Below are 17,855 nucleotides of genomic sequence, written 5' to 3'. Positions count from 1 at the left end.
CACAACCTTGGAGCTCTCATCACGAGTCATCCCGCGTGGAGTTCCAAGCTGAAAAGGATTGTCAATACCCGAAGGGGAAGGAGAGCGGGTCTTACTTCTCTTCATATCCCGGGAAAAAAAAAAGGAAGCTAAGTGTCCGAATTTACGGCTGAACAAGGGATCTTGGTGAATAACTGAGCTAAAAAGATTCAGGCGATATCAATTTATGCATATAGATAGGTACCTAGGTAATATCCATATTATCCATAGATTATGCGGGAGCGGCCGTATCCCCCGGAGGTCTCGGGCAATAGTCGACCCATAGTTATAACCTATGAGATCTTGCATAGGAAACGTTATGTACATGTTGATGTTGGATTTTGCAAAGGGAGAATTTCTCATTTTCGCGTGGAAATTCCCATCCGAAGAAAACGCCACGAGGATAGTGGAATCAGTCAACGAAAAATAAGACCTTGAAAGTGGATGGCCTGAGATGGATCAGATTCTGAATAATTCGTGACTGGCAGATTCCGACTGCCAATCACAGTCGACATAATGTGGTTCGCGCGAGTGGCCCGTTCGCCATTTAATTGTATAGTAAAGTGGGTGAACAAGTGGGCCTGCGACGATCAAAACAAAGAAAAAAAAGTAGAAAAGATAGTGTGTTTTTTATGGACAACTGCTCTACCACCTTAGGGACCTTCCTTGCATCCCAAGTGCTACATAGTACGGGCATGGAAGAGCACTATCTCATACCCTACATAACCCTAATTGGAGCAAATTATGGAGGGTATGACAAGCAAAAAGCACTCAAAACCTGTTCATTTCCAGCCAGCCACGGAGGGACATTGAAGTGAAAATGAAAGTCCGAGCATTCTTCCCCACTTGGTGTCGATTTAGTTTGATCTTTGAGATCCCCTTATACATTGTTTTGCAATTCTGTGCGGAGTACGGAGGTCGGAATACGAATGTACACCGCTTATAATCCCGTATTACAGCAATCTCTCGGTCATTGGCCCATTCTATGCTCTTCCGAAGCTGATGTACCTACTCCGTACTCCGTATAGATCTGGATCTTGATTTAGCTTTTCTCAGCTTCAGAGTCTAGGTCATGCCATGCCACGCACCTTGGCCATATGCATATATTGAATCAGATGATTCCCAGGATATTCGGGTACTTCATACATACTTACTAGAACAAATATCCCCCTTTCTTAAGTCCCAAAGGTCATAAATGATGATCAGTTACTATATTGAAACACACCATCATTGGACTCCACTGAGCTTGGGAGCTAAACTTGTACCATGCGGGGCTGGGATATTTGTTGAGACCAGGCTCAGGCCCGAGATGAGATCGACCTGCTCTTCATTAAATCAAAAATGTTGTCACTACAGTCAATCAACTAGTGGCGATAGCCAATCCGCCACTTTTTAGACGCTCCACAGTCCTGCAGCTGACTTGCGTCGCCCGCAGAGCTCGTTTTAAAGAGCACCGTCGAGCTTTTGATTTATCTTCCCCCCTGATCTGGCTCTCAGCCACTTTGTGTTTCTTCCTTAATTTAATTTTTTCTTCTTCACTTGTTTGTGTTATCATACTTCACAATGTTGAGGAGATTCTCTACTCAATTCAAGCGGTCCAAGGACTCCAATGGTGACACCGAGCCCAAGAGCACAGACAAGAGTAGCAAGCGCATTTCTAGGGTCTCGCCAACTCGGAGGTCCACCTCTAATCATGAGGAAAACCACGTCGTGAAGCGTGCCGAAGTCGTTGCTGTATTCGAGAAGTATGCGCAATCAATTCACGCTTCGCAGGAGCCTCTGCCCAACCAAACAGGTGACAGCACCTACTTGAAGCACGACAAGTCGTCCGGTCTCATCAATGACATCAAGTCGCTGGGATTCCGTGATGTCGGCACTGTCAAAGACCTGATTGCGAACAAAGCCTCCGGCGAGCTTATTGATGACAAGACATACCTGATGGAACGCATAATCCAATTGGTCGCGGATTTGCCTGGTAACTCCAAGACCCGCACGGAGCTCACCAGTGTATTCCTGGATGAGCTATGGAACTCAATTTCTCACCCGCCTCTCTCGTGAGAAACCCCCAATTGAAACCTGCTGTTTTGTAATTGCGCGCTGACGCTGTGAATAGTTATATGGGAGACGAGTACCAGTACCGCTCGGCCGATGGCTCAAATAACAACCCTACTCTCCCGTGGCTAGGTGCTGCTAATACCGCATACTGCCGTACTATTCCTCCCCTGACCATCCAGCCCAGCGGATTGCCCGACGCTGGTCTGGTTTTTGATACCCTATTTGCTCGTCAGGAATTCACCCCCCACCCCAACAAGGTCTCCAGTGTTTTCTTCGACTGGGCCTCTCTGATTATTCACGGTAAGTCATTACCAGCGCAAGTTACAATTCATGCGCTAACATGGTTCTGTACATAGATATCTTCCAGACGGACTACCGCCAACCACACCTGAACAAGACCTCTTCTTACCTTGACTTGTCCATTTTGTATGGTGATGTCAAGGAACAACAGGATCTGGTCCGTTCCCACCAGGACGGAAAGCTGAAGCCCGATAGCTTCTCCGAGGGTCGTTTGCTAGCCCTTCCTGCTGCTTGTGGTGTTCTGTTGGTTATGCTGAACCGTTTCCATAACCACATTGTTACCCAGCTAGCTGAGATCAATGAGAATGGTCGCTTCAGCAAGCCCGGCGCTGGTCTGTCCGAGGAGGACACCAAGAAGGCCTGGGTCAAGCGTGATGAGGACCTGTTCCAGACCGGCCGTCTTATTACCTGCGGTCTGTACATCAACATCACTCTGTATGATTACCTGCGCACCATTGTCAACTTGAACCGCACCAACTCCACCTGGTGCTTGGACCCTCGTGCTCAGGTTGAGAAGGCCGGTGCCACTCCTTCCGGTCTCGGAAACCAATGCTCTATCGAGTTCAACTTGGCCTACCGTTGGCACTCGGCCATCAGTCAGGGCGACGAGAAGTGGATTGAGCAGATCTACTATGACCTGATGGGCAAGCCTGCCGAGGAGGTCACCATGCCTGAGCTAATGATGGGCATGAAGAAGGTTGATGGTATGCTCGAACCTGATCCCTCTAAGCGTACCTTCGCCCGCCTGCAGCGTAACGCGGATGGATACTTCGATGACGGAGAGCTTGTCAAGATTCTTTCTTATGCTACTGAGGATGTGGCCAGCTCTTTCGGTCCCCGAAACGTACCGAAGGCCCTGCGCTCTATCGAGATCCTCGGTATTGAGGCTTCGCGTAGGTGGAACGTCGGTTCTCTGAACGAGTTCCGTAAGCACTTCGGTCTGAAGGCTTACGAGACTTTCGAGGAAGTCAACTCCAACCCTGAGATCGCTAATACTCTCCGTCACCTCTATGAGCACCCCGATTACATTGAGCTGTACCCCGGTATCGTCACTGAGGAGGCTAAGGAGCCCATGGTCCCTGGTGTCGGTATCGCCCCGACCTACGCCATCTCTCGTGCTGTGCTGTCGGATGCCGTTGCCCTTGTCCGTGGTGATCGCCACTACACTATTGACTATAACCCCCGTAACTTAACCAACTGGGGTTACAACGAGTGCCGCTACGACCTCAACATCAACCAGGGTTGTATCTTCTATAAGCTGGCCACGCGCGCCTTCCCCAACCACTACAAGCCTGACTCCATCTTTGCCCACTACCCTATGACTATCCCCAGCGAGAACCGCAAAATCATGAAGGATCTTGGCCGGGAGCAGGATTACTCCTGGGATAAACCTGCCTTTATGGAGCCTCGTGTCAACCTGACCTCTCATCAGAATGCGAAGCTGTTGCTCGAGAACCAGACGGACTTCCGTCCCAGCTGGGCCCGCTCGATGTCCCAGCTCTTCGGCAAGGGCGAGTTCGATACGAAGCAGCGTGAGGCTGTCAGCAAGGCTCTCAACACCGAGGAGTTCCCCAAGCTCGTCAAGACCTTCTATGAGGACATCACTGAGCGTTTGCTTTCCCAGAAGGGTGGCCGGCTGGGCGAAATCAACCAGATCGATATCACTCGCGATGTCGGCAACCTGACCCACGTCCACTTCGCCTCTACTCTCTTCGGCCTTCCCTTAAAGACCGACCAGAACCCGCAGGGTCTGTTCACCGAGTACGAGATGTACATGATTCTTTCCACCATCTTCTCCGCGCTCTTCTTCGACGTCGACGCTCCTCGCTCGTACTCCCTCAACAGCGCCGCCTCCGCCGTCTCCACCCAGCTTGGCCAGGTCATCGAGGCCACCGTCAAGGCCGACACCAATAACAGTCTCTTCGCCGGCCTCATGGATAACTTCCGTCCCCATGACAACGCCCTCCGTGAGTTCGGAACAGAAGCTGTTCGCCGCATGAAGGAGGCCGGCTCCAGTGCCTCTGACATTACCTGGTCTGCCATCGTCCCGACGATTGTCGGCCTGGTTCCCAGCCAGGGCCAGGTCTTCACCCAGATCATCGAGTTCTACACTGAACCCGAGAACAAGGCCCACCTGGCTGAGATCAACCGTCTCGCTAAGATCGACACCGCTGAATCGGATGAGAAGCTGTACCGCTACTGCCTGGAGGGCATTCGCCTGAACGGCACCTTCGGCGCCTTGCGCGAGGCCAAGGAAGCTGTCACCGTCACGGAGGACGGCAAGGTCTACACCATCCAGCCCGGTCAGCAGGTGTTCGCCTCCTTCGACCAGGCCAACCACGATCCCAGCGTCTTCCCCGAGCCCAACATGGTCAACCTTGACCGCCCTCTTAGCTCATATATCAACCACGGCCAGGGCCCCACCACTGGCTTCGGTGTGCAGATCACCAAGATCGCGCTCATTGCTATGCTGCGTGTCGTTGGTCGTCTGCAGGGCCTCCGTCGTGCTCCCGGTGCCCAGGGCCAGCTTAAGAAAATTCCTCAGGAGGGTGGCTACCATGTTTACCTCCGCAGTGACGGAACCTCTTACTGTCCCTTCCCCATGTCACTTAAGCTGCACTGGGATGGTCCGTTCGAGCAGAAGAAGGTTACATCTTCCTGAGTGTGTCTTTTTTCAAGTTTGTTAGTTGAACCTTCTTGTAACAAACTATGAGCATGCCATGCTGGGTGGAGATAATTAATTTGTAGTCGGCGATGATTATATGCCTTTTTTGTTTTTGTGACTGTTGTTTTCAACGACCTATTTGGTTGCCAGGATATCCAGAGATGGTTGAAGCTTTGTTTATAGCAGTGCACTGTATAGTTCATTATAGTTTACTAATTTCAAATTTCCCCCTTGAATGCAATTCAGTAGAGTAGGTAGAGATAATATCAAAATCGTCATAGTTGTTTGTCTCCACCGCCTTGGTACTATACTGCCACATCTACTATCCTGGGGTCGAGCTATATTTGTTCCAACTCCAAGTCCACAATTACAGCATTCCACAACAGAAACCCCTCTTAGCACCCCTTAAAATGCCTCCAGCAAAGGCAGCAAAGGGAGAGTATATCGAGACCGTAAGCAACCCCCTTCATCTACCTTACCCTCTCAATCCATAGCACCAAATCTCCAACCCACCCCAAAACAAAACAAAAGAACTCCAATCTGACCCACCAAAAAAACAGGACACAGGAAACAAAATCTCCCGCCGGTCCCAAATTCATGGCACACAACACATCATCCTAGGCGGCAAAACGGTAATCCAAGCCGAAGCTGTAATCCGCGGCGACCTATTCCGCACCGCAACACTCCCAACTTCCACGGACCCAAACAACCCATCCGCACCAGCAACGCCAAGCCCCAGCACGCCCAGCGTGGCTATAACAGTCGGGCGATACAGCTACATCTCCAAGAGCGCGATTCTGCGTCCGCCAAGCCGGCTACACCGCGGTGTGCACTCGTTCTACCCGCTCAAGATCGGCGACCATGTTTTTGTCGGCGAGGGTGCTGTTGTTGAGGCTGCATCGCTGGGGAATCATGTTCATGTTGGGAAGGGAGCTGCTGTAGGCAGTATGGCTATTATTAAGGACTATGCTTACGTGCTTGATGGCGCGGTTGTCCCGCCTGGTATGGTTGTGCCGAGCTGGTGTATTGTTGGTGGGAGGCCGGCGAGGATTGTTGGGGAGGTTGGGGAGGGTTATGGTGTTGAGGGGGCGGAGGGGGGTATGGCTAGAGAGAGGTATCGGGTTGTCGGGAGGCCTTGAGAGGTTGGTGGGTTTGTCGTTGGTTTTTCTTTTTGGTTTTGTGATACCCCCCTTTGCTACTTTTTAATGTTATTGGATACAAATTAAGTTTATGTGTCCTATGGCAGATGTCTGATTTTGTCTGTATATACGTACTGCTAATGGATGATTAAAGGAGAAACAAAAAGTACAATTTACAATTAACCCATATACTCCACCTTGACTGCGCGTGTGAGCCGCAGCTCATCCTCGTTTTCCGGGATGCCAATCTCTTCAAACGCCATATCATTGATCCAACGTCCGTGGGGCCGAACAGTCTCGCCACGCGACATCTTGGCAGCGAGATAGAGCCAATCGAGAGCATGGCCCACGGTACTCACTTCGTCACTAACGTGACGGATGCCGTACGCCGACATGCGTTGATACAGAACAGGATCCGTCCAGAGCTCGAACAAGTGCTGCGCCACAGCATCGGTGTCACCAACATCAACCAGGAACCCATTCTTCCCATTCTGCACCTGCAACGGGATGCCGCCAGCACGCGTGGCGATGACTGGTTTTCCTTTGTGGATTGCCTCGGAGACTTTTACCTCGAACCCTTCGGATGTAGATAGTTGCAGTGCGACAGTCGCCTTGGAGAGAATGGCGTTCAGGACTTGGTCGCAGGGCCGCACTCGCATCACGCAGATCAGGTGACGTATATCTGGGACTTTTTTGTCCAGGTAGTTGATTGTCTGGTCATAGATTTGCGTTCCGTCAGGATCATCAACTGATCCGTGTCCACAAATCAGTAGCTTGGGAGGGACGACATCAGGCTCTTCGGTTACTAGTTTGTTGTAGAACTTCTCGTAGGAAACCAACACATCCATGATACCCTTTGATGGGTCGAACCGTGCGATCTGGACGATATATGAATCTGAGGTTTGCGTTAGTTTTCGCCCGAGCAATCTGATGGTCATCGCTAGTGCTGGTTCGTCTACTAACCTTCGGGCCACTGGATAGTTGGCATCTCCACATCGCGACAGTGGGCATTGAAGATGCGGCCGTAGTGCGCGATGTCCCAGTCCCGCATATCTTTATTCAGTCCATCCAGCCTATACTCCAGTCAGTAAGATGAAAAATGGAAGCAGATTATCAGACTTCTCAGCCCTTACCAGTCAGTTGATGCAGGCATATAGCCTACTATATCTGGAGGCACATTCCGTGGCACGAAGGCGCTCACAGGGTGACTGAGGAAACAATCGGCATGTTTGATACAGTTCCAAAGGAAGTCCCAGGCCTCCGCCTGTGGGGAGCCAGGTATCGCAACCAGATCACTTCGGATTTGGATGTGGCTTCGGAAGAGGACCGGCCGATCTGGAGCTAGCTTTTTTGCGATGGGACAGAGGCCTGGCATCTGAGGATCGTCGACGACTATGACATCTGCACCACCCTCTGATGGTGGACGCAAAGGTCCACCTGGTCGGGTCCAGTATCGACTGGCATTATCCTCGATCCAATCCTGCAGGAGTTTCGCGTTCTCTGGTGTCAATCGCTCGCCTTCATGAGCAACACCTTGCAGGATATTGTGGTTCGTTTTGGTTACCCGGAAGACGCCTGGGCGTGGTTTCGGGACATACCTGCGAGTTTTGAGTTAGCGATTTATCTTGTACAATAACACAGATACAGTCATAGACACACCATTTGATGTCAGTGCCCAGACAATGCGAAAATCGCAAGATAGCATGCCGCATCAAAGCCACGCCGCCACCCTGAGGGGTGGCACTGAAAAATGCTATCTTGACCTTGCGCTTTTTCAGGTCAGTGGCGTAGTGTTCCACTGCAGACCAAGTTTTATCCGAGACTGTTGTCTTGAAATCGCTCAGGTCCGCAAGTCGGACATGGTAAGCTGTGTCCACTTCCACTTGCCCGAGGAAGCCCACTTGTAGCAGGGGGGTGTTCTCCGGTCCGAATAGTCTGTATGCACCTGCTCAGACTCAATGGTTCATTTGATAATATCAATCGGAATAACTAACCTGACACCTTTTCGTGCCATGGATTCAGCCTGTTCATCGATGGTCTTTGCATCCCACACACTAGGTGCCAGGTCCAGGTTCTCGACAGCCTGTTCGACACTGATTCTGTCTATCAGTGCTGCGTCCGACATGACCAATGGAACGATGTCGAGCTCCGCCCAAAGGCGAGGGCATAGGCGAGGGCAGTTAGTTGCAACGTGTTCAGGCATTGATATCCCAACGAATTTCTCCATATGGTCCGTGGAATACGCCATCAGCTGGGAAATTATGAAGTCGGTAGCTTCCTCTGCGGTGACTGGGCCATTTTCGAACTCCTCCTCGATGAAGTCTAGTAGATATGTGGTATCGCGGATTGCGATTGCTATGGTTGATGTACAGTGATCTTTGAAGTTGCAGGAGACACCGGCGTAGATAGTCTAATATCCCTGTTAGCATTATCAAGGAGTGGTCTATGCTGCTTGGATATGCTCATACATCTGATGGCGGTCCTAACCAAGCATTGCGCTCGAACTGTAGCGACAGTCGACGCTGTTGTGTGATTGAGGCATGGCGCTCGAACGGATGTCCTTCACCATGCATGATTGGGAATTTCAAAAAAAGAAAATCCACCAAGAATGCAATCAAAAATTAGCTATTTTTTCTCATTATCGCTGCTGATGTTCCCAATTTAAGACACTGGAGAAGCATCACTCCGGCAGTGGTAACCATGGTCCACATATATAGTGTAGTATGTCACACTCTTGTCAGGCAAAACTCAAATGACACTTGCACTTCTGCCACATACACATCTAACAGGTTAATTATCATATTACTTATTGCATAAGGCAGCACATGTAGGTTAGGGGCCTAGATCTCTCTCACTTGAATAGTTAAGTTTAGGGAAACACCTCCCTAGGTTAGATTGAGCTCCTTGTCTGAAATTATGAAGGAAACTAAAATCTATAAAGAGAGGCCTATCTTAAAGATGAATATGTTCTGAGTCTTCTTAAGGACCCTACCTACCGACCTCACCTCTCCATGACTATGCTGAACTTCCCATCCTATACTCCGGGCTTGCCTAAAAGGGAATCCACGGCCGGGGGTCCACCTGTGGGCAGGTGCCAAGAATTATTATCTAAGGGGGGAAATATCACCTCTGTCGACCACATGCTTTGATATATAGTGCTCTCCTGTGAGACACACTTGATGACACCTGCACTTTACTATATATATATACCCAATGCAGTCAGTGTACCGCCTTCCAGATTTGCATCAGAGGCAATAATCGCATGAGTGACTTCATCTGGCCATGACGTAGCCCTGAAAGTTCACAACCACGGTTGGGTCATTTAGTGGCATTGGAGAGGTTGGAGAACAGTTTGATAGATTCAATAAGCACATATACGGGTTTCTATAATATCAATTTAGGATATAAACATAAAACAAGGACCAAGGATGATATATGAAACGAACACGAGTATGAAACTGTCCCGTGTACCTCGTGGAGATACTATGATGAGTAAGCTCAGCCCAAGCCCCTTTTCCAGGTTCCCCCGCCTCAGGAAATTGAATTGAAGATCCTCACGCAACACACACCTTCTTTTCTTTTTTTTTTCGCTCTCTATCTTTGTTTGGCGGTGCTCTCATCTGAATTGAAGTCATTTTGTACGGAAACGTCGGGTGTCTTCCATTCTCTATCCAAAACCCGCAATTCATACGCGGGCTGCAATTGTTGGTATTCCGCAAAACAGCTCCTGAGCAACTCCGACACCGCGTCAAATCCCGCAAAAATGGGCGGACAAGTATCTAAGATGATGGGGAAGATCTTCGGGACCAAGGAAATGCGTATCCTCATGTTAGGTTTGGATGCTGCTGGAAAGACAAGTATGATTCCTGGACCTTGCACGGGACCATGGTCAAGATTAGCTAACACTCCCTCCAGCAATTCTCTACAAACTTAAACTCAGTAACCAGGACGTGACTACCATTCCCACCGTCGGATTCAACGTCGAGAGTGTGACCTACAAGAATGTCAAGTTCAACGTCTGGGATGTCGGTGGTCAGGACAAGATCCGACCCCTCTGGAGACACTATTACTCTGGTACACAAGGATTGATCTTCGTGGTTGACTCTAGCGACACAGCACGTGTGGAGGAGGCTCGCTCAGAACTGCACAAGATCATCAACGATCGTGAAATGAAGGATGCTTTGCTTTTGGTGTTCGCCAACAAGCAAGATATTCCTGGCCGTGCGTATCCCCTATTACTAAAATTCGATACTCTATCCGCTAACCTAATTCTAGACCTGTCACCGGAGGAAGTTACTCAGCAACTTCAATTGACTAAGCTCAAGGACAAGCTGTGGTACGTTGCACCCAGTGTTGCAACAGATGGAACAGGTATTTTCGAGGGTCTTGTAAGTCATATCCCCGATCTATCTACTTGGAAATCCCAATCTAACTGTGCTCTCTCTGGCTAGGCCTGGCTCTCAAACAATGTCAAAACCCAGCCCCAGAAATAAGATGCACCGCTGTGATTTCGAGAGGCGCCCCTATAGCAGCTTCGTTGTACAACATCTCGCATTATCCGACAAGTGTTTTCTCTTTTCTCTTCATGTCCGTGTTTTGATGACAAGACGACGCAGCATTTTGGGCTTTTGTTTCCTTGGTCTTTTCTTTTGTTGGCCTTAGTTATCTCGTTGCTTTTCCGTTTATCTTCACTTCTATGATATCCCCTCTGTTCTTATATGGGCTTGTTGGGTCCAATTTAATACTTTAATTTCATTGTGCTCTCAGCGTTGTTATTGTTTGAATACCCTCGGTCAATTGTGGATGCACTTATACACATAATTGGCTACAGCGGGCAGGGCAGAACAAGTTCTGGCATTGGCTATAGAAAATAGAAACAAATGACATACTTCTGATTAAAGTGCTTGATCAAATTTGCATCTCGTCGTTTCCACGGAGCCGACCTCCGCATTAGATCCTGATGTTCATATAGCCATGGATCAATTCCAGCCCAGTCAGCTGAATTCTCCTGCTACCTCAATATGACGATAGCGGAACTCGTTCCCCCGTGGGCAAATATAAATAGAATGATAGTTTAGAGTTGACACTTGCAAGAATTGATTCTGTTTTGGAAGACTTTTTCTATCTATACAAGACTATCCTATTTGTCTGTGCACATCTATACAAGCCGGGACATCCTCAATCCCTCAAAATATTCAACTACACGACTCCCACACCTGTCACTACCGCTACCACCATCTCCGTTTGCTCCAATAGCAATGCCTCGTTTCAAGGAAGGAGACAAAGTTAGCTACAAACCGGTCGGCGGTATGATGCACCCTTTTCAATAAGATACATATAATATGCATGTCCAAATGAGCTAAGTTCTAAAAAAATACAACAGGCGCGCAATCCAAGACAAATAAAAGCGTTGGAGTCATTCGTGAAACCCTGGGCGGCCGTAGCTCGTCCGACAACGAGACGCGCTATATGATCGAGAACATGCACACCCACAAGAGCTCCTCTGTCAAGGAGGGCAACATTGAGGGACCGGCGGAGTAACAAGTTGTCTCTTCCACTCCGCTGGTGGAAGATGTATATTGATTTAGCATACTAAATTGAGCTGAATTGCTTTGTCTAGAGGATTCTAGTATTCAAGAGTAGTTAAGTTCTTATTTAGAAACTATAGGACGTTCTAAAATCTCATTGCCAAAGGATTGATACTTGGCTATATGAAAGGGGTAGCAGGATGATGGAAAATGTCAGAGAAAGTTGGTTATATTGAGGTCCTCAGATTTCTGTCTTATTCCTACTCATTGGCAATTCGAAATTCGATCATCTTGGTATGAACACATGCATGTACTCTTTAACAGTGCCTGGATGACGTAGAAATGCGATAAAGAGAACCCAAGAGAGATCCCTGCACATTTGATACGTTTGATTGGCTTCGTCATCTGACTATGTCTACCGCTACACAGGCCATTATTTCCGAACCTTAACTAGACTGACTATTTACAGCAGGTTTTGCAGTCGGTATCGTTGAAATTGTTCACATTTATAAGGCAATAGTGTACTGATACCTAATTCTCCCAGACGATGAGCGAATTTCCACCGCCGGGGACTCCCATCAAGACAAGGGGTTTCAGACAAGTGTGCGAGGTCGATGGCCGTACATTCTTCAAGAAGAATGGTGCACAAGAGTGGATCGAGGATAAGTCCAACCCAGAGGACTTGAAGCCACCCGCCGAAAACCCGCATCTCTATCTCTATCTCGTGCAAGAAGAACAAGCCCCCGGAGAACCCAACCATTGGGCACTCTTCCTTGCCGACGAAAACGAGCCTGATTACGGCTATGTTTACCAAGTCACGGGAGATGCACAGGATATGAAATACGAGCCATCGGCTGAAAAGGTCAATGTTGTTGACGCTGGCCTCACATCCAACGTCTATACCCTGGCTGTTGTGACTCAAGAACAGGACAGGGCAGCGAAGCTGGTGAAACAGGCTGCGGAGTCGGAGCTTCCTCCACAAGCGGAGAATCGGAAGGCGGTTACGGAAAACTGCCAGGGGTGGACTGTGCGTGTTATCGAGAAGCTGGTTAAAGAGAAGATTGTAATGCCTCAAAAGCTTGAAGTGGCAAGGTCCTTAATGGAGGCCGTTTGATATCAGGATAGAACCAAAAGGCTACCCAGTGCTGCTCCTCGGGTTTTATGTAAACAGATAGAGACTGTTCTCGTATTACAATGAGAGGGCGAAAAAGGATTTGGACTGAAAAGCAGCTCGTTGAGTATATTCAGGAATAAAGACATCAAGTGCTCATTCAAACAAATATCATAACTTTCGTCCAAGGTATCTAGTAAAAAAGCGCCATGCAAAACCAAAATTTAAAGCCCTGTCACATTTGTTGAAAAGTAACGAGAGGAATGACATTCGTTATCAAAATTTTAAAAAAGCTTAAACACCGGGTTTAAGCCTGGTTGGGCCAGATATCGTTGGCAATATCACGGACCAACTGCAGTTTGTTGATCATGCCGTCCCAGTCGATAGCATTACCCTCACGGTGGGAAGCAAATCCACACTGGGGGCTAACGCCGACCTGGTTAAGTGCAGCATCGAGGGAGATGTTGTTACCCTCGGCGATGAACTTAGCAGCATCAATGACACGCTTCTTCATCTCTTCCTTATCCTCAAGCTTGGCGAACTTGCTAGTGACAACACCCAGAATGACGTTCTTGTGGGTAGGAAGGAACTTGAGGGGCTCGAAACCACCGGCGCGGGGGGTATCGTACTCAAGATAGTAGGTGTGGACGTTCAGCTCCTGGAAGAGCTTGATGGCGATACGGTCGTAGCCGCCCTCAGAGAAGTGACGGCTGCCAACAAAGTTCCCGCGGCAGAGGTGAACACCGACGTGCATATCGGCGGGCAAATTGGCGACGCAGTCGTTGTACTGCTTGATATACTTCTCGAACATGGTGTCGGCGGAGTACACGTTCAGGGAGTCCTCCTTGAAACCAGTGAGGAACTTTTCAGAGCAGAAGTCTGAGCAAGAGGTTAGTTTAGTCAATCGACCTTATATTTGGTTGGATGGGTAGCATCTTACAAGCCAGGTTGGGATCGTCGAATTGGACGTTACGGCAGCCGGCATCATACAGGATCTGAAGCTCGGCCTGGTAGGCCTTGGCGATATCGCCGAAGTAATCCTCGTCGTTAGTGTATACAGACTTGGGGTAAGCCTTGCCCTCACGGTAGCGCAGGTGGTACCAGTTAGGCGCGGCAAGAGTGATCTTCAGGTTTCCGACCTCAGTGGCAGGGACCTGGCTGGCGAGGTACTTGAACTGGTCGATATAGGTGCTACCGACGTGCTTGATCTTGCCGGTACAGATGACGCTCTCACCGGGCTTGTGGCCGGCCTCCAAAAATGCGGCGATATCGGGGGCATAGGGACGGAAGTCATCCACATCGACATCGTTGACCTCCTCGAACCCATCCAAACCGGGGAAGAAGGTCCCCCAGAACACTACATCTGTCAACGCAATTCGCTTAATGGTTCTCCGGATCTCTTACTGTGACGACGGTACTCGCCGTCAGACATAGCGGCATAGCCAAGCTTCTTCTGGGTCTCAACAATGTTCTTAATCTCCTTGTCCTCAGCAGCGGTCAACTGCGACTCGGGGACCTTGCCAGCCTCGAAAGCGAGCTTGGTGTCCAGAAGCTGGTCTGGACGCAGGAGAGAGCCCAAGTGCTCTGCGCGGAAAGGAGGACGCTGGTGAAGTTGAGGAGCCATTGTGAACTATATATTAACTGGAAGGGATAGTGAGCGTTGTTTCTATGAAGATGCGATAGCATTGGAACCTACCGTATGAATGTCCGGGGAAGAAAGAAAGGAAGTTTGGGAACGAAGAAATCAAAAGAGGGGCATTACCATTGCCATCTCTTCCGAGCTCTACAACGTCTTCAGCCCCGTGATGGGGCCCCACAGCAAAATGCTGAGGCTCTCCACATTTTTTGTTGGTTGATCTGGCCGATCTGGCTGAGTTGACCTGCGAGTTTCCCGTTCGTACATATGTAGTTTCCTGATCTCCTTGTTTTGGGTATGAGGTCATTACAGAAGCAATTGCTCATAGAGTAAATAGGACATATTGAAGAGCCTACGCAGAAGAATACAATGCGGGGTCCTTGGCGAGCAGTTTGTGTATTCCCGGAAATCCCCCAGGTGGATGTCTCCTGATGTCGAATCTCTTATAGTGCACGGACCATCCATGGTTTGCCTCTATACATTTTCTGTAGTCTCTTAGACTTTAGTTGTACGCCTATTTATCCTATCCCCTCCAATCCTTTTTCCAACCTCTTTTCTTTTAGCAGAGTTTAACACATACTCTGTATAATAACTCCATTGCAAGAAACCCCTTTGGAAAACTATCCGCTGAGTCACAAATTACAAAGAGTTTAGTGGAGCCCTGGAGCCCGCCACATCGAGTGGAGTGGGGAAGCCGGCACTTCACTTTCATTCCTGGAGCCGACACGCAACTACAACATACTACTACACCCATCTACCTAATGCAACTCTAGGTACACTGTCATATTTGGCAGTACTCTGGATATCCAATTGCCGTTAGTAATGTGGAACGAGGCCTTAGACATGAGCAATTCGCCATGTCTGCGCCTGGATCTCCTTTGGAGCTCCTCCCCAATGAGCTCCTAGACCAGATTATCTCTTACTTAATCACAGAGCCACCGTCATTTGGACATTTAAACCATGTACCCAGTCTGCAACTCACTGAATCTACAACAAAAGACCTTAAACATCTCGAACTGTGCTCACTACGCCTATTTCAACTTGTTCGACCTCAACTGTTCACTCATGTCCGGCTCAACCTTCACAATGAACCGGACTTCCACTCTTTTATGATCAATTCAAATCTATGTCAACATGTGACATCTCTCGTGGTGATTGCGGATGAAACCCCAGACCGTTGGATCGATCCATTCTGGTGGCGCCGAGTCCTCCGCTATCTAGATCCTCTCCGTGTTCTAGTAATAGGGCCGCCCGTCTTCATTGGCAACACTCTAGCTAGTCCCATCAATGATGGACATCACTGGGCATTTGATATGCCCCTGCATATTTTGTTTTTGGAGCGAGAGGGCAAACCTCGCAATCCATCCCAGTTGCCTGACCTGGAAAATTGCACTAGTCTTCTAGCATCACGAACATGGACATCGATGACTTTTAACGAGTCATCTTCCCTGAAAGCATACAACCACTACGAGTACTTCCTTTCCTCTGTCCCATCGGTTCTTGCAGAATGGGGCACAAGTGGTGTACGTGGATCAACCCGTTCGCTTCAACACCCAATCGACCTGCCAAATCTTTTACGCCGTCTCACATACTTTTCCTACACAGCCGTGTTTCCGTTTTACAATCACTCGCAAATTGTGCTGGATGCTATTGTGAGGATGCGTTGTCTGCAGCGCCTTGATGTCCAGTTGGCCCCCCTTCAGGATAATCATATTACCGAGCTTGAACAACGAGGGTCCATGGATCCTAACGACCCATGGATGGAACTGGCAACCTCATACTCTCTGATTGGGTATACTGTGAATAGGTTGCCCTGCTTGAAAGAGTTCAGAAGTGGCGATTTGCATGTGAAGGCCATACGACAGGATCTACTGGCCGTCTTGGGGGATGTCATCGGGGAGGAGGGCTGGGTGCATGACGGGCGTGGAGTGTGGAGGCGAAACTGAATATTTCTTCGCTAGAAATGTACTTTAGCATCTTGTTATCTACCTATTCCCATCATAATACATCATGAAGAGCAACATTAAAACAATATTTCAGGTCAAGCAAAATTGATTGAACAGTGAAGCTTATGGTGAGACTAGGCCAAATCGGGGATATCCACTTCCGCTTTTGTCCCTGCCATCAGCTACTCACTCTTCGCTTCTTCTACGGTGTATACATCCTGATATCAGATCCATAGCAAATCCACAAGGACTTGTATACGAACCATGGCAAACAAACTAAATGTTTACTCGGCGGAGCCTGCATTACCGGTCCTTGCTGATTCGCTACTGCGACCGTCAGGACCAACAGAAAATACAGCTCCTCGTTCTAATCAAACAACCGCAAAAAATGACTGGAACCTCAAAAATGATTGGAAACAGGGCATCCAATCCTCCCAAGAAGCAGTCTTCCGGTGCGGGGTCATCCTCGGCTTCTCCAGGCTGCGAATGAGAAGCAGCGAAAGCAACGAGTATATTGGACAGGTATGACCAGCTCAATACTACTTACTATACATTGTTCATGAGATTGATATTTACCATAGATTCCTCGATACATTCTCACAAACCAACTACGGAGTATCCATCCATCATCTGAACCGAGCGCATTCATTATCCACCCACGAAGCTTCGAGGCTTTTGCCCCAAGGACTCTACTCAATGAACTACAGTCTTCTTCCCATGGCCAACCCGGTCTTTCAAGAGATGATGCAATCCGTAGACTTGACTGTGTGCAGTTACTTCCTGTACACAACTTCCCCAATGCCGCACAGGCTATCGGTAAGGTCTCGGACGCGCTGCACAAGATCCAAGAAAAAAGGGAAAACCAGACAAAAGCGACCGAGGCAAACCCATCCACCCACGACCCCATTATGCTCATCGTTGTGGGCCTTGATACCCTAACCGAAAGTGTAATTCGAGCCTCCAACCCGGCTCGAGGTGCAGCCGTTTTGACAGCTACACTCCGTACCCTAACGCGCTTGTCTCGCGTGCACGCCTCTCATCTCTCGATCATTCTTGTCAATACTAGTGGACTGGGGACGATGAATCCAGAGTGGGATAACAATAAACTGCCGACTGGAAACGCTATTTCCTATGGAGGTAGTGCCGCGAGGCAGCCGCTGGAAGATGGCATCCACTCCATCTTCCATTCGGATATCCCCTCCCTGTTCCCCATCTTGCTCATGAAGACGTTAGACCAAGGCATCGATACCCATCTGTTGCTTTCTGATGTGAAAGGAGCTCAGATAGTCGAAGTGATCAAAGATCGAGTTGGTACGAGTCTAGGCAAATGGGGAATATGGAATGAGCAATGAATAATACAATGTGCTATGATGTCGCTGTCATAAAAAGATGACCTTGATCGATCTCGATGCAATTCTCCATACTCTTACAAAAAACATTCTCAAACATGACAGATC

The 17,855-nt window shown here is 48.8% G+C and overlaps 9 protein-coding genes across 9 annotated transcripts; 7 read left to right on the top strand and 2 right to left on the bottom strand.

Moving 5' to 3' along the window:
* Positions 1-1,581: 1,581 nt before the first annotated feature.
* Positions 1,582-5,035, top strand: N7479_007624 (peroxidase/cytochrome P450 family protein; the record flags this gene model as incomplete). Its single annotated transcript, XM_057255318.1, has 3 exons — positions 1,582-2,072; positions 2,132-2,373; positions 2,430-5,035. 3 exons carry the CDS (start codon positions 1,582-1,584, stop codon positions 5,033-5,035), a joined length of 3,339 nt encoding a protein of 1,112 aa, XP_057109180.1.
* A 413-nt stretch (positions 5,036-5,448) lies between these two features.
* N7479_007623 (dynactin subunit 5) lies at positions 5,449-6,177 on the top strand (the record flags this gene model as incomplete). The annotated part of the gene is made up of 2 exons (XM_057255317.1): positions 5,449-5,490; positions 5,599-6,177. 2 exons carry the CDS (start codon positions 5,449-5,451, stop codon positions 6,175-6,177), a joined length of 621 nt encoding a protein of 206 aa, XP_057109179.1.
* A 179-nt stretch (positions 6,178-6,356) lies between these two features.
* Positions 6,357-8,750, bottom strand: ccg9 (putative trehalose synthase (Ccg-9); the record flags this gene model as incomplete). Its single annotated transcript, XM_057255316.1, has 6 exons — positions 6,357-7,072; positions 7,141-7,250; positions 7,311-7,775; positions 7,837-8,112; positions 8,172-8,587; positions 8,646-8,750. The coding sequence occupies 6 exons, from the start codon at positions 8,748-8,750 to the stop codon at positions 6,357-6,359; spliced, it is 2,088 nt and encodes a 695-aa protein (XP_057109178.1).
* Positions 8,751-9,940: 1,190 nt separating this feature from the next.
* On the top strand, positions 9,941-10,670 carry N7479_007621 (ADP-ribosylation factor family protein; the record flags this gene model as incomplete). The annotated part of the gene is made up of 4 exons (XM_057255315.1): positions 9,941-10,034; positions 10,093-10,398; positions 10,453-10,565; positions 10,629-10,670. The coding sequence occupies 4 exons, from the start codon at positions 9,941-9,943 to the stop codon at positions 10,668-10,670; spliced, it is 555 nt and encodes a 184-aa protein (XP_057109177.1).
* A 765-nt stretch (positions 10,671-11,435) lies between these two features.
* Positions 11,436-11,718, top strand: N7479_007620 (uncharacterized protein; the record flags this gene model as incomplete). Its single annotated transcript, XM_057255314.1, has 2 exons — positions 11,436-11,484; positions 11,561-11,718. 2 exons carry the CDS (start codon positions 11,436-11,438, stop codon positions 11,716-11,718), a joined length of 207 nt encoding a protein of 68 aa, XP_057109176.1.
* Positions 11,719-12,252: 534 nt separating this feature from the next.
* Positions 12,253-12,819, top strand: N7479_007619 (uncharacterized protein; the record flags this gene model as incomplete). The annotated part of the gene is made up of 1 exon (XM_057255313.1): positions 12,253-12,819. The coding sequence occupies one exon, from the start codon at positions 12,253-12,255 to the stop codon at positions 12,817-12,819; it is 567 nt and encodes a 188-aa protein (XP_057109175.1).
* A 304-nt stretch (positions 12,820-13,123) lies between these two features.
* N7479_007618 (cobalamin-independent methionine synthase II family protein) lies at positions 13,124-14,440 on the bottom strand (the record flags this gene model as incomplete). Its single annotated transcript, XM_057255312.1, has 3 exons — positions 13,124-13,695; positions 13,757-14,173; positions 14,221-14,440. The coding sequence occupies 3 exons, from the start codon at positions 14,438-14,440 to the stop codon at positions 13,124-13,126; spliced, it is 1,209 nt and encodes a 402-aa protein (XP_057109174.1).
* An 869-nt stretch (positions 14,441-15,309) lies between these two features.
* On the top strand, positions 15,310-16,398 carry N7479_007617 (F-box domain protein; the record flags this gene model as incomplete). The annotated part of the gene is made up of 1 exon (XM_057255311.1): positions 15,310-16,398. One exon carries the CDS (start codon positions 15,310-15,312, stop codon positions 16,396-16,398), a length of 1,089 nt encoding a protein of 362 aa, XP_057109173.1.
* A 264-nt stretch (positions 16,399-16,662) lies between these two features.
* Positions 16,663-17,750, top strand: N7479_007616 (uncharacterized protein; the record flags this gene model as incomplete). The annotated part of the gene is made up of 2 exons (XM_057255310.1): positions 16,663-16,920; positions 16,980-17,750. The coding sequence occupies 2 exons, from the start codon at positions 16,663-16,665 to the stop codon at positions 17,748-17,750; spliced, it is 1,029 nt and encodes a 342-aa protein (XP_057109172.1).
* Positions 17,751-17,855: the final 105 nt, after the last annotated feature.

This window comes from Penicillium vulpinum, assembly GCF_028829585.1.
Source record: "Penicillium vulpinum strain IBT 29486 chromosome Unknown utg000003l_segment0_segment0, whole genome shotgun sequence".
Taxonomy (NCBI): Eukaryota; Fungi; Ascomycota; class Eurotiomycetes; order Eurotiales; family Aspergillaceae; genus Penicillium; species Penicillium vulpinum.
Note: the sequence above shows the minus strand (reverse complement) of the source record. Positions and strands in the feature narration are given on the sequence as shown.